The sequence below is a fragment of the Eurypyga helias genome, unplaced genomic scaffold (genome assembly GCF_000690775.1).
Source record: "Eurypyga helias isolate BGI_N326 unplaced genomic scaffold, ASM69077v1 scaffold17845, whole genome shotgun sequence".
NCBI lineage: Eukaryota > Metazoa > Chordata > Aves > Eurypygiformes > Eurypygidae > Eurypyga > Eurypyga helias.
The window spans coordinates 89,272-105,024 of NW_010249871.1; the positions used below are offsets into that span (position 1 = coordinate 89,272).

The following is a 15,753-nucleotide window of genomic DNA, read 5'->3' on the forward strand; positions in this document are numbered from 1 at the left end:
AACGTCCCCACTTTCAATTTAAACCCGTTACCCCTTGTCCTGTCACCACAGGCCCTTGTAAAAAGCCCCCCCCCAGCCTCCTTGTGGCCCCTTCAGGTACTGGAAGGCTGCAATAAGGTCTCCCTGGAGCCTTCTCTTCTCCAGGCTGAACAAGCCCAATTCTCTCAGCCTGTCCCCATAGCAGAGGGGCTCCAGCCCTCTGAGCATCTTCGTGACCTCCTCTGGACTCACTCCAACCGGCTGATGGCCATCTTACGTTGGGGACCCCAGAGGTTGATTCAGGACTTCAGGTGAGGTCCCACCAGAGCAGAGTACAGGGGGAGAATCCCCTCCCTTGACCGGCTGGCCACATTGCTCTGGATACAGCCCAGGATACAACGGGATTTCGCGGCTGCCAGCGCACACTGCCGGCTCATGTCCAGCTTTTCATCCACCAGTACCCCCCAGTCCTTCTCGGAGCTGCTCTCGCTCCACTCTCCACCCAGCCTGTACTTGTGCTTAGGATTGCCCTGACCCAGGTGCAGGACCTTGCACTTGGCCTTCTTGAACTTCATGCAGTTGGCACAGGCCCACCTCTCCAGCCTGTCCAGGTCCTCCTGCATGGTCCACTGTAGTGGAACACTGCACTCCAGTTTTGTTGTTGCAAGCCATGTCTAACAATTACAATGATCTCTTAGGACAGTGATTTTCCTGGTAACCAAGTCCCAGGAGATTTTGCTTTTCTCCTGTTTTGTTCTTATTTGGCTGAAAATTACTATTACTAGTGACTGCTCCCATCTTTTCCATGTTACCTATTTTTTTTGCACCAATACAATCTGAAAAATTACTATTGTTGAATAAAAAAAAAGTGTATTTTCTTGTAAATTTTGGGCAGGCGACTAAACTGCCACAATCTTATTGTACTTAGGCAAATAAACCCATTCGTGCCTAGGAAAAATGCTTTTTCAAGGTGAAATTTAATCTAACTTCCCAAAAGTTTACGACACTGGGATAGTGGATCTTTGATAGGGTCCTATATCATTTGGCTGGGATCACATGCTGATAAGATTTAGCTTGTATAAATACTGAATTGTGCAAAGTGAACCACACCTTAACACCTCTGAGCACAACTTCTTGAACAGGTCCTCATCATCTAAGAAACAACACTACTAAAAAATAATTACTTTTCAGTCTTTGTCTTTTGTTTTTCTCCACAGAACTCTAGTGAGGCTGAATGGGTCATCAGTCTGAAATAACAGCACATATCAAAAAGCAACTGTCATACTGAAGTGAAGATTCTATGAATTGTGTAAGTTTAGAGCAAAAGCATCATCTGTGAAACTTTTTACTGGCTAACAAAGAAGCTGTCTGACCTATTTGTGCCTAAGAGTATTTCATATCACTTCATGCCATTTTTCTTCTTTTCAAAACCAATCTTAACTCATCTACATCTATTATCTCTGCAACAATATTTCCGTCTGTGGAACGCTCCATTACTGCTTACTTTGGCTGTTCATTATCCACATAAGTTGATCATCAGAATCACATACTACTGTTTTTGGAATGCCTTAAAAAAATAAAAGAAACACTAGATAGAGCAAGAAAGCAATAAATAATGATACTTCCACCAGAATTATGTGGACAAAGAATAGCATATACCACAACAAATAAAGCTTTAGCTTTAAAAAACTTTAAGAAAAACTAACAATTTCTTCAATCACTAAACAATAAATAACTTGTCTGGGATGCTGCAAAACACCTTTTTTTAATGATGTGGCCACTAGAGCCGCTGGTGTTCAACTTCAGAGGTCAGCAAGTGCAAAAGCACAACAATCACTCACATGAAATATCCCTGCCAACACTTGATCAAAATTACTGTTTTAAGTGACTTTCATCTGTGACATGTATTAGGATCATCTGGTTTTGTCAGTCACAGATTTGGGAACCCTTCCTCTGTGTGGAAGGAGATGTAATGCTTTGTAGTTTTAAATGCCAGACCATAGAGGCAGCCACTGAATCACTTTTCAGGTCCAATATTCAGGAAAATATAACTCCAAATGTGCAACAAGCCAAGGCACACTAAACATTTTCTCTCAATGTAAAAACACAAGGAACCAATAGAGCAGCAGACAGAAGTCGTAACATAAATTATCAGAAAGGATTTTCCTTAACTTCCAAATACAAAATAATCCAGAACAGTGTAAATATATTTTTTAAAGACGTCATACATATATTCATAATATCACTAGCATTCATTAGAACAAGCATTCAAGAATTCAACTACACGCATCAAGATAGTGCCCATCTCCCTTCAGCAACTTTGGAAGACAATTTTCTACTTGCTTCCAATATAAAGCCCATTTCAGCACATTCAGGATTAGACTCCTGGTGTCTGTTTAATTTTGGCTGACTAACTTGCCTAAGCACGCTAGCGGCAGACACGCACATCATGCGAGGTGGCAGGAATTACTCCATGTACCTCCCTGCCTCCCTGGCATTCACGCAAACAGCTAGATGTTTGGGTAAAATCTCCAAGATTTTTCTTTGATAAAATCTGGAACATCTGAAGAGCTTTAATTTACACTCCTTTCCAGGAAATATACAAATTCTACATTTCCAGGAAATGTAAGTCTACCCAGTGTTCTCACAGAAGCTAACAAATAGGTTGCAATTTTTTTAGCATATCTTTACTTTGTGTAGTTGTTGCATACGTTATCTGGAACGCCCACTTAAAGACAAACCTGGAAGTTACACAGCCATGTAGGACATTAGTTTTGATTTAGAGTGCCCCGGTCTGTCTTGGAAACCTCAGCTAAAGATCTTTTTCCCTTATGTGTTAGTCATTCCTTATACTGCTTAGCTTTACTGCACATCCATTTTCTGGTATATTCTCAGAAATTGTACATCAGCATCACAACCTGCTCTCTAGACCAGTTCTTTGCCTAGCCCACGTAAAAATTCTCTTCTCCACAATGCAATAAAAATAGCAGTCACTTTGCTTTATGTAATTATGTGGCTTTAAATATTAATGCCACTATTACAGAAGATCTCCGCGCAAAGTTATCTGACTTGAGAGCAAGGTGCCTAACAGGCAAGCAGTGTTAAGCAGGAAAAGTTAAGAGACCTGTTATGTGAAGAGATTTTGTGTTCCCAATGGCAAGACAACTTCTATCACACCTCTGTGAGAATGTCTGCCCTCTCCATGTTCTACTGACTTCCTTTCCTGCACTCAGACTACATCTTTCTCATGCTGTCAGATGCAGAGAGGCCACTCTGCAACTCGCAGGTGTCAGACCATTAACACCAATTCTCAGCCTGCTGTGACTATCCACCCTGTGAATGACAGGTTCCTCCCAGGCACTCATAACACTTGTTACTGTAGTCATTTCAAAAATAGTTGTTCAAAACTGTGCTTTGTGCACATGGGAATAAGCAAAAAAACCGTCACTGTTGGATTTATTTTTTAACAGAAGCCTGAATGACATGGGATTACACCTGTATTCAATGGGCTAAATTCAACACAGATACACTCACGTAGCACATCAACTACACTGATTTCTATAAGAATCCATGCTGATTCCTACAAGAATCAGAGCACATTCTGGGTTTCCACCTCATACCTGTGCCATGAACACTTCAAATACATCTAACAGGCCAAGATAAAACACTTTTGGTCGTTTCACAGGTTTCATAGGATGCCCTTAGGAATGGAATGCCTTAAACCTATATCAACATACTTCTGAAGAGTGAGGCTCAAGTTGTGGCTGGCTGACTTGATCTTGTTTTGGGCCTCTAAGTGGGTCATGCTGTCAGTGTTGACTCCATCAATGGCTACCACAAGGTCCCCTTGGTTCATCTGCGACTGTGCTGCTTTGCTGCCAGGGGTGATCTGCGTGGGAACAGAAAGGAAAGAAAAAGTCGTAACAGAGTAAGTAATTCTGTGCACAAAACACACACAATTTGCCTAGAATTATAATGAGGAAAAGATACAGCAATAGCTGTTACTATTGTACAGGTGGAACAACACAATTTATGGAAATCAAACAAAATCACAGTTAACTCACATACCTGCAAAGGTCCAGGACAATGTCTACTTGTCATTACTGCCCTTTTGAGAGGATAAGCCCAATGTAGTGGCTCCCTTACTACCTATTATCTCCTCCTCAGGGGGATAGTTCTCATTATTTATATTGGAATAGTATATAGCGATATTACTCAAGAGCAGAAAACCAATAAACCACTAACTGCTGCACAATTTTATTGTATTTTTCCTCCTAAAACCCATTTTTCCTCAAATTAATTCATTATATTGAGTGGATGGAAAATGAATGCATGTGAGGGGCCTTGGACACGCTTTGCTGCTTTCACAGCGAGCTATATAGGAAATCATTCCGCTTAACCCCAACCCACCTACAACTACGGCTCCATTACCAAGACAGATCACTACATACCTGAGATGACCTCATCAACCTGTTGGACCTGACACTCCAAAGGCAGATCAGCACTTCTAGAAACCAGAAGCCACAGTGCTTCAACTAAAAACCCAACCACTGAGATGACAGTTCAGAAAATCTGGTCACTCCCTACGGCATCATGTTTTGTTAGCTCCAGATACCTGTGGACTGCATCTTTTCCAAATGGACAGTATCCTGACCTCAGTTTTGCACAGCCCTCTCAGCATGCATCTGGATGACACTGATATGTTACAGCTGCTTATGAAACTTGACTCCAGCTAAAACAGAAGAGCCTTCATATGCCATCAGCCAGACAAATTTTAGTGAGCACATCAGAGTAGACCTCTGCTCTTAGCACTCTGGACAGACAGAGGTATGGACATAAGTTATAGACCTTTGCTCTTATTTTCAGGTACTCACTTCCTTACATTCCTCACTCCTAAAAAAACCCCAAGGATGATCTAAAATGCTACAACAAAGGCTGCAGTCAACAACTCTATTCCTTCAGTGAACATAAAAGAAAAAGGTGTCTGATTATGAGGCAAAATTCCCCTGAGAATTCAGTCAGGCTGAAACCATGAAGTTACATTCCTAAGGAAATCAAAATCCAAATCAGTACTTTTCCTCATCAAGCATCAAGTGAAATTCCTTAACCTGCCTTGCCTAATATGACCTGAAAACACTTATAAATATGTACATACTCAAAACAAAAATGTCCTTCCAAAACAACTCCCTAGCCTACTTGTTTGTGCTCTTCTACTACGAGCTCCAGCACTTTATGTCTAAAATTCAGCTGATCCTATCTTCATAGCCAGTAAGACTCACAAGAATATGAGATCCATCTAGGTAATTGTATCTGTAATTCAGAACGATAATAAGTATCAGGAAAGAACTACTTCTTCCCCCCGTCTTCCCACTAGTTAAGAGCACGCTATGTAGATTATTTGATTCCATAAGGCTTTATATAGAAGGCATTATTAAAGTGTGGAATTATAATCTTAGTAAAATATTCAAATCAAAGTACAAAATCATACTCATTTCAGTTAGAAGCTAACAGACTTCTCTATGAGACTTTCAAGTGAACCCACAGGGTGCATCTAGAGCAGACCTTGAGAACAGTCAGTAATTGTTAGGGACAAAATGCCAGTGTACAGATGGAGATACAGGGCAGCCAGATCTGAAGTGTCAAGGCATATTCAAGACTATCTTGTTCCCATTTTTAAAGAACCAGCAGAAAGGAATGGAATGCAAAGTGTTTATCTGTTGGTATTCTCCTTTGAAAATTTGTCTCTGGTCTACTAAAAATTTATTAAATATAATCACAAACAGAAATTATCTCACTGTGTCTTTGTGAAATGTTTAGGGATTGTTTTCTAATTTATTTTTTTAATATTTTTAAATGAAGGTTGAATGTTAATTAACCCATGAAATTAGACCACAAATCCAGATCTGTCTACATAGTAAATTCTATTTTGTTCTCATTGCAGCATCTCTTCTATCAACAAAAGTAGAGAAATATAGTGTTGTCTAGCTAAAGTATAAATTTTTCAATTTGACCACCAATGTTTTTTTCTTGAAACCTCTCTGGGCAAAGCCTAACAGAACTATTTCAGAAAACATTTGTAATAGTCTTAACTCACTTGCTCTGGATTAGAGCATAGCTTTCAGATGCCAGGTGTTGCAAAGGCCGTTATTTAAGGCTACAGTGAAATGTCCACCAGAGATTCAAGGTACAGCTACTTCTGTCAGTTGATGCACCAAATCCAATCCAGGGTACCACTGACAGCAAGGTCTAATTTTAACAGTATTTCTTTAGCGCCCCAAGCCCAAGCAAAGACTTCATCCTGGAAAGCCAAGCATCTTTCACATCTCCCAGAAAAGCAGAGGAACGCTTGCTGCTTTAGAGATGTGAATTTTCAGCCCTCACCTACCCTGCAGACAGACATCTGACTTCCAGTATTCCCATCTCAAAGCAAGTGGGCAGGCTGACAGTATCACATGTTGCCTTCAATGTACTACAGAGAATTCTTACTACGTTCTGTTGTGAGCAGAGCTGTATACTGGGTAAATACATAGTAGGACAGTGACAGCTGTGCACTGAGAAACGAAGCCCACACAGTGTTCGGAGTAAACACTACAGCGGGGTCTTGGGAGGCAGCGTGCAACGTGCAGCTGCTGCACCACCTTGAGAACAGCAAGTGTTCCCATCCAAGCCCCCCCAGCCACACTCCAAAGGGGGAGAGAAAGGGATCAGGCAGCATTTGAGTGGCTGAGGTTTGAAATATTAATGAGAATGACTGTATGAACAGATGGATGGACACAGCTCTCCTACCCTAAGGAACCCCTAATTTACAGAGCAGACAAAAATACGTAGGGAGGCATATACAACTGAGAGTGTTAATGTGGGAGCTCGCAGCATTAGCCAGGGCCTCTTCTTTTTCCAGGACTTGAGCTATGCCTGACCCTTTCCTGACCCCAGCCCCCAAATCAACAATCTATGCATTTCTCATTTAAGAATAATGTTTCAGAGAATCAAGTAATCACTAACTCTAGAAATGTGCTAATGCACTGGGGATGAATACACCTTCCTTTTCAGGATCTCTGAGATACAAGCAAATATTAAAACATCATGTTCTTTAGATAGTAAGAAAGGCCAGAAACCAGCAAGGACCTAAGCTGCCAGTTACCAGGGACTATAATACACTAGTAAAGAAAAGGAATGGACAGACACTAATGACCATTAGAAAATAAAACGTGTTTCTGTTACAGAGAAAACAACATTTATCTCTCTCTCAAATTTTTGCAAGTGGGTTTTCATATAGATACTTCCAACAAACCTTCATAGGCTTTCCAAACACTGAGGCTCACAAGGCTTGGGAGTGGGGAAGCAAAGCTTCTCTGTTGCATGCACTGGAGCACAATCCACTGAAAGGAGGACAGACCCACCGCAGAGCAGTTACACCGAACTGCTGAATGCCCATACGAACCAGAGTAGTTATCTCCAGACTGGAGACATGAGCTCCTCTCCCACTGTAAACAAGTTAATTGAGGAAATTGGCATTATTGTTTCCTAAATGAGTTACATCCCATCCCTGTACCCACAATAAATGTGAAACAGCTCCAAAGGGAAAATCATAGGTTTTCTTACAAAGCGGAAGACAATTTTGGACAAGAGCAAAGAAAAGAAATAAATCCCGCTGAGGTAAGTCATCAGTCAGAGATTCACCATTTCATTCTGCACAGTGCAAGAAGGCATAAAACAGGAACAAAGAGAGATGCCACCTACATAACCTGCACCATAGAGCAAACATCCCACCGTCTTTGATGATGGAGTTTATACATTTTGGTGTCAGATGGGATTGCTGAGCAATACCAATTGAACGTAAAGACAGAGGAGTGTAGAAAACTGGAAAAGTCCTTGCGTGCATCACTACCCAAACCTAAAGAAAACTCCCTTTTTGCAGCTACCATTTTTTAATAGTATCTCTTATTGCTTTCAATTTACTAACAGGCTATTTTTTTTCCCCTCCTCCTTTCTGTTGTTTTTAATGAGACAACAAAACCAGCCTGAAATGAACACTCACGGCATTTGCAAAATATGCCACTGACACCTTGAAGAGCTTCCATTTACATTAAACAGAGCAGAGCTGGCAAGCTGCAGAGATACTCTGAAGTGGCCTCTCAGGCTATGCTTCATCTGTAGTTAGGAAGGGAGATTGCAATACATGTGCGAACACCCAAAATAGCTTTAATCTACCTCTCTCGGGTACCAGGAGCCACGATGTCACAGCAGCACACAGGTTTTGTGGGACAGCCAGACAAGCACTTACAAGTCAGGACACCCCGTGCTGAAACCCGTACTGCCGGAGCAGAAGGGTTATGGGCACTTGAGCTACCCTGCTTACCTCAGTCAGGCCACACTGAACAACACCTCAGTTAACAACACAAACCTTCCTTCCACTTAATACCTTTACAAGGCTGCTGCTCATGCACAATATATAGGCTTTTCAAGGAAGAAGGCAGACAGCTAGCCCTTCTTGCCATGATAAATAGACCCAGGTGATGAAAATAAGCCACACGTAAAAGATTTTCAGCTGGGAAATGAAAGGAATGATATAGGCAATGCTTAGGAGATTGCCCTAGGCAAGGCTCTGGGAGATTTTTTGAGAGTGAGCACAAATGCTTCTGTCCCTGCCACACTATCAGAATAAAAAAATCTAAATCCTTTGTTAAAAAAAAAAAAGAAGAGGTATTTTGGAGTTTGCAGCTTAGCCTGTCAGAAGCACCACTGGCCTATGCACATCAACTGTACAGATCACAGTACAAATGTGGATGTGACTTTTTAATGGGATGTGTTGGCACTGCTAGAAGACTACGCAGCTCCCTAAATCTTGTACGGTATGACTGATGGTAATCTCTCTTCTCCCAGTCTTCATCTAAAAATAGCTGTAAGACCTATTCAGCGTACTCTCAGTTAGCATCACGACTGTGCCGAGAGGGTGCGTGCGATGTATCTTGCAGAAATGAAATGGAAGCGGAGAGGTGAGTCATAGAATGACAGACTTTGATTGTTTTGTTACGACAACAGCTTTTAAGGAACAGCTGGGTAAGTTCTTCTTTACTATGTAAGTCCTTAATAACCATAATGCAAATCAGAACTGAGAATACAACTGAGGTACTGATCTTTAGTATTCTGGCAGCCCCATGTGTGTGAGATTGTCAGCTTCCACAGGACAACTCCTTGTAGGGAAGTTACACTCAGCATGTAGGTGCTTGAAGGATCAGAACTGCCAAGTTTCTTGGTTCCCTTTCCTCTTCCCTGCTTCTCTTTTTCAAATTTTAATTAATTTTAAGGCAGTTTTATGAGGTGGATGTTTCTTTGTGTTTCAAGTAGACAGATCTCAGTTACCAATATGCCCTTTTGCATTTTCACAGCCATCAGTTTCTTGATTTCTACATTCTGTGCAGTTTTTGACCTCATACAAACACAACCTGTCTCCCCTTACAAGCATTATCAATAAACTGAAGGGTTCATGTCTTCTGCTATTGGCCACTACGGGAAGATTTTCTTTTTTTTTTTTTTTTAAGTTCATTCTGCTTAATGCATTTCAGCTCTGTAAGTCTGAAGGGCTTTTGATCAGTTCAGCTACAATAAGGCCCGACTAAAAGGGCATTTGAGACAATACTGAGAGTTTTAGTTTGGCAGTTAGTGGTCTGCAGCCACTTCTGATATTAAGCAACTCAAAATAACTTTGACTTTAAGTCTCTATGTTCCAGCACAGATTTGAGTGATGTGACTCTTCTGCTCTTCTGTGTTTGTAAATTAGGGTGCTTATTACATTGATGCAGGCTTACATTGAACTGTTCTTTAAATGTGCATTTGTTGCACATTTAATCTTTGTTCATTGTGTTCTTTTTCTTTCCACAAAGAAATGGCCACCAGAACACCAGGGCAGTAATTCTTCCTCTGATCACTAAAACACAAGCTGCCAGTTTGACACAGCAAATGGCAGTCCTGTGTCTAACCCAGAAGTACGTAGTGTTCGACCCCATGCTTTGCCTACAGATGCTATAGCACAGCATACTACACACACAAATGTATCTGTATAAAAGAATAAATGCAGCGCACATCCAGAGTGACAGAGATGTTCAATCAGAACTAAATTTGCAGGAACTACTCTCGGTATCACGCCGTTACTTTTGCATCAAAGGTTTCAATGTGAATCTGTTTCAACTGGATGGCCCAGCATCAGCCAACCACCACATAGCATTGATTACTCATTAAACACGCTTCTTATCCAGAAGAATAACTGTTTCGTACCTATAGCATTCACCCATGCTCTCTGAGAGAATAAACAAAAGTACAGGCTTCAAACTTCAGAGTGAAAAACTCCTTTCAAGATCCAAGTGAATAAAAAAAGAACAGAAGCAAAGTTCCCCAGAGAAAGTGCAATGCAAATTTCTCCTGTAATATGCTGTATCATGTTTAGTGCATTACATGACATCCTGCCAGGTTTCCCAGCAGGATCCTTGGAAATTTACAGTTGTAGCAGGTAAAATACTGTTTTGACGCATTTAACAAGTACATAAACTACTGGATGTTCCAGAAAGCAAGGGAAGTTGTAGAGACTGAGGATTTTTCCTGTAACTGTTAACTCTAAGTGAATTTTACATCCACTAGCTTCATAATCCCCTATTGCATAAATGTAGCTGAGTACCTACCCACACATCTCACAGTGGCTTCAGAGCACACAGCAGTATTAAGCTGAGAAGTTTCCAAAATGTGGTTTCTGACTTTTTCCCATATACTATTTTCCATATACTCTACAATAAAGTTTTTATGTGACTTTAGAATGGCTTCCTGTTTACAGACAAAATGAAGTATTAGAAATGAAATAACAGAAACAAAACATTTTAACATACTAGTACTGTCCATAGCTAAAGGCTATTCCAGACTCAAAATAAAAAAAAAAATCTAATGAATAAGTTGGAAAAAAGTATCATTTATTGTGAAAGATACAGTGATTTTTGTTCAACGACTGATGCAACATGGGCAGATTTGGTAACTGTAACAGTTGACCTTTCTGACTTCTCTCTCCAAGCCACCATCAAACTTGTGATGAAACAGCCAAGTGAACCCTGACAGAGTGGCTCCTCTGTTAACCTAGGGTGCACAAGCTTGTGTTATTTTAGGTCAGACAAAAGGTGTGCTACATACAAAGGTAACCTGAACTAACAAGTCTTTCTCCACAGAGTAGTGCTTCATCAGCTTCCCTTCCTCACCTGCAACATTTCCTAGGGAGAATCTGAAGTGTCTCTTACAAAACATTACACAAAAGACAAAGATACAATGTTCTGAAGATTTACAAACAGCCTTCCTTAAACATCAATGTTGTTTATGACACAGCACATCCTGAAATGTACAACTGGAAACACTGCCAAATTAAGAAAGCACAACATCAAGAAAGGTGCACTGAAGTAAGGTTTTAACAAGAACGTGCCATACATTTGAAAAGCCGTAAGCTGATTTAGAAGCAGGTTATTTAGAAAGAGCTTTAGGAAATGAATGACCTGAGGTAGTTAAGATTAATTAGCCGACGGTGGATGGCTCTTCATTTAAACTGACCTGTGTTCAAAGATCCAACAATGCCACTCACCTTCATCACACCATGTCTTCGAAGTTTATGCCCAAGTTTTGGACTCAAAAATTCCCAATCATGACAAGGAAAGCTCTTCTTGGGGAATTTCCATTCCAGATAAAGGCAAGAGCCTGATCTCACAATTCCTAATTCAGCAGAGCGCACAGTTCAAGCAAACTCAATTATCTTTGGATAAGCTACTGTGGTTTGTTTTTGCTGTTTGTTTTTTTTTTTTTTTTTCCAGAGGGAAAATCCAAGCTCCGAGTCCCTCTAGAGTTCCCTAAAATGGTACGGCATGTTTACCTAATCATTCCGCTCAGCAGCATATTCCCAGTACTCACTGTCAGAAAAACAGAACTACCTCCACAATAGGGAAATCGGCAGCTTTTTGACATTCACAGAAGAACTTACTGTTGGGAGGAGGTTGACATTTGGACCCCTTGCCAGCAGTAACACCAGGTGTATTGCCTACTTTGACAGCATTCATCCAGCAGGCTTCTAGATGCCCCAAGAAGCACTCCACTGGGGACAAGCTGATCTGTGGTCTCTAACAACAGGTTTTGAATTCCCTGAGGAGTTATGCAGTGTGCACATGTGTATGAAGCATGCTGTCTACATGTTCTCCTCCAACTCTCACTCCCCTGCACATTCCTATTTCTTTCAGGCAATTAATTATACCTGGAAAGAAAGTAACAGTGAATCTCAAAGATTTCTACAAGTTGGCAGCCTGATCAGTGGTTTAGAAGTGTAGGGTAGATTGTAAAAATGGCTTACACCTCCGTACCTAATGTATGTTCTCAGGTAACAAAGGATAGGTGTGTAAGTTATGTATGAAAATCATCCTGAGCCTGCTTTGTGTATTTAGCTAGGCTTTATCTAGGTAACTGTGGTTCTGATTCTCAGTTTAAGATATTCATTCATCCTTGATTCACAGCACAGCTCCTATGGATCATCAAGCTCTGTAACTTACACGTAGCTTGGCCCTAACAGAATTATTCTGCAGGGTGCTTCACTTCCATTTCAAAGCTTTCATTCCTTCCTTGATACCTGCAGATGTTTTTCTCAAAAGCAGTGGAAGCAGAGGTTGTAATGAGCTACACACCCAGCCACACTAACTTTCAAAATTCTGCATGTCCAACTTAGGAATTTTCCTTGCCTGGTCCAGGGTAAATACATGCATTATGATAATCTAGTTGTATATTTTGCTGTGGAATAAATGTTCACAGGACATCTATTTAAGCTCATGGAAGAAATGCAATCAAGTTCAGATTTTGGCTTAAGAGTATTTTCCTTGGCTGTGTTAGACACTAACTTCTGCAGTGAGGCATGCCAAAATAACTGGTATGGAAGAGGCAGGAGGAAAGGTGTTGTTTGATCAAAAAAACATTTCAGAAAGTCTAAGACGGTTTGCCTTTCTGTGCCCCATTTGTCTTTTTTCCTTCATCTGGCACTAAGTGAATAGCTAAACAATGAATTGTGTGGATGGCAAAATATGACAGTTACTTTATTAGGGATTCCGCCTGATACAAATGAGGAATGAAAGGAACATGTAGAAAAAAGATTAACCTTCCACTTTGATTTCCAATGAGGACTTCGCTAAACTGCAGGACAATGAGATTCATCACTCTATTTTCATATCAAACAATCATCTGAACAGCTAGATAAAGTGACATTTTGGACTACATAAAGCAAAAATGTCTTTAAAGAACATGGACGTATTCCCTAATACCAATATGCAAATCTCAGATACAGCCAGAATTATGACTGATTGAATTAGGAAAGTTCTCTGTTCTAGGCAGTTATATTTACAGTAATATTTTTGAGAGCTGTACACCCATGTGCAAACAAAATCTGTAGGCGTTTTGGGAGTTTCAATATGTTGTCAGAGTTTGATCTTGGCCAAGTTTCACTACACCCTCTTAAATCAGTGGATTACTCAGCGGATGACTGCCTACCACCCACCCCAGTTTTTATTTTTCATCCTTTCCCTTTTTTTCGTCCTTCCTTCTCTCACAGCATCAATAACATTGCTTAGTCTCATGAATCATGTTTGCAGAGAAAATATTTATTAACTGTCAGATATGGAACTTTGATGTGCTCCACATCAAGCCTATGCCAAATGCAACAGCAGCAGAAAACATTTCTGAGTGAATATGCACCTATTTAACAACAGGAGGCTTTTAATTCAGATACCAAGAAGTGGAAATAAATGAAAATCAAGAACGCTTCGATGGTTACTGGGCAGCTGGGGAGATTCCTGGGGCAGAGAGAAGTGCCAAATGGAGCTATATTAGTAATCTCTCTTTATCCAAGCATGGGTCTTCTATTTATAGATTTATACAGCTCTTCAAGACACTGTAAGATCACATATGTATATGATATGGAAGCAACATATGCATTTTCATAAAGTCCAAAGATGCTCCCAAACCTCTACTAGACATATTTTAAATAGTACCACAGATTATGTCCATCTGGTTCTCTCAGCTGGTGACAGGCATTTTCTTCTGAACGGCCTTCCTCTGTCTTTCTGTATCATTTCCAGGCTTGAAAGAAATTCACCCTCTACCTTCTGGTTCCATTTCTTGTGTGTCTCCTACAGAAAATCCTCAGAAGAAATCTCTTCTGGGTGATACCCAGTCCAACATACATTCAAATAAGTAATTTCTATTCCACTGTGACATTAACCTTCTATATCTAGACAACAACAATTTCATAATGATGCTATTCTTCAACAGCTATTCAAAATCAGAACTAGAAGAAGACTCCTATTATTCTGTCTTAACATTCAATCACTACTGGAAATAGCATTTTACCAGCAAAATCTTATTATCAAATCAGAGAGACTTCTGAGGCTGCAGGGAGAAATATTAAGTATAAAGAGCGGCTGATTCTAAAAACACATGCATCAACCACACAGAGAAAATGTAAATATAAGCTTAGATGAATCTAGCTATCTGTCTTCTCTGCTGAAGATACACCAGAAATTTCAGGAGATTCTCTGGTTTTAAACAGTGAGGCACTGAAGTCTATCTTCCACATATGAACTGTGCCCAGCATGATGGGGCCCAGACTTCCCCTGGTTTAGGGCCTCAGGATAATAAAGGTATTGCAAATAAAGAATCAACACGTTTCACAGAGTGACAAGACATCAAGCAGTGCTTTGGGCAAATGATATAGAAGACTGGTATAAAGAAATCATCCAGATATCAAAATGAGTTCTTAATAAAATTATAAATAGAAAAAAAGGAGGACTGAGACATCAGAAAAAGACAAAACTTATTTTACAATATTTTGGCTGTGTCAGAGAAGAACAAGTCTTCACTCTCTACTTCAAAACATATAACACCTTCTCACCTAACTCCACTGCTGTGTGAATATCGCAAGCAAACAGAATTGACATGTAAGCATGGATTTCAAGCTCTACACTCCTCTGCCCTGCACTCTAGGCAATAATAATTCTCGCATCTGTAGCAGCCTCTGTGAAGAGATTTGCAGTGATAGTGCAGAGGTGAAAGCTCCACAGACAATAAGGTGTCGGTCACGACTCCATGGAGGCCCCTTATCCTTTTTTATCATGCATGGCCCTGCAAGAATGTGCAATGCGATAGTTCAGAGAAAAAAAGCACTAGGCTGTCAAGCTGAGCTTGGGCTGGCTGCAACTCAGATGTGACACAAAGTCATGCCCATCTTATGTAAAGACTGATAAGAAGGCCGTGTGCTATTTATGCTTTATCAGTGTGCCATTAGTAGGTACACTTGTGCTTGTATTAGTAGGTACACTGATAATCAGACCTCAGAAAAAAAACCAGAATGGAGAACTGAAAGTCAGCATATCAAAGGTAGTTAAATCCTTCTAAAGAAGGAAGAGCAAAACACAGAACTGCTCCAGGATGAACAGCTTTTGGAGCAGCATGATTACAAGTACCCTCCCCACGTAAGGTGTGATTCAAGCTGTTGTGGAAGCTAATGAATCTAGTAGTCTCTTGCAAAAAATGAATTTAATTTGCATACTCCTTCTATGACACCAGCCTGTTTGCTTGGAGGGCCAGAGAACTTCCACCTCTTGGGACGGTATTTTTCCATCTTGTCTGTCAGCACATTAGAAAAAGATTTAGTCCAGCAAAAATTTTGTGGTCCCAATTCCACATTACTTAGCACAGAGTTTTTCTCTTCAGTGCAAA

The 15,753-nt window shown here is 40.4% G+C and overlaps 1 protein-coding gene across 1 annotated transcript in view; it reads right to left on the reverse strand.

Annotated features, from left to right (window-relative positions):
• LDB3 (LIM domain binding 3) overlaps window positions 1-15,753 on the reverse strand; it is a 71,497-nt gene that overhangs the window by 37,431 nt on the left and 18,313 nt on the right. The window contains exon 2 of the mRNA XM_010151521.1: window positions 3,717-3,868. Coding sequence (XP_010149823.1) covers window positions 3,717-3,868 — 152 coding nt within the window. The remainder of the gene's footprint in view (window positions 1-3,716; window positions 3,869-15,753) is intronic.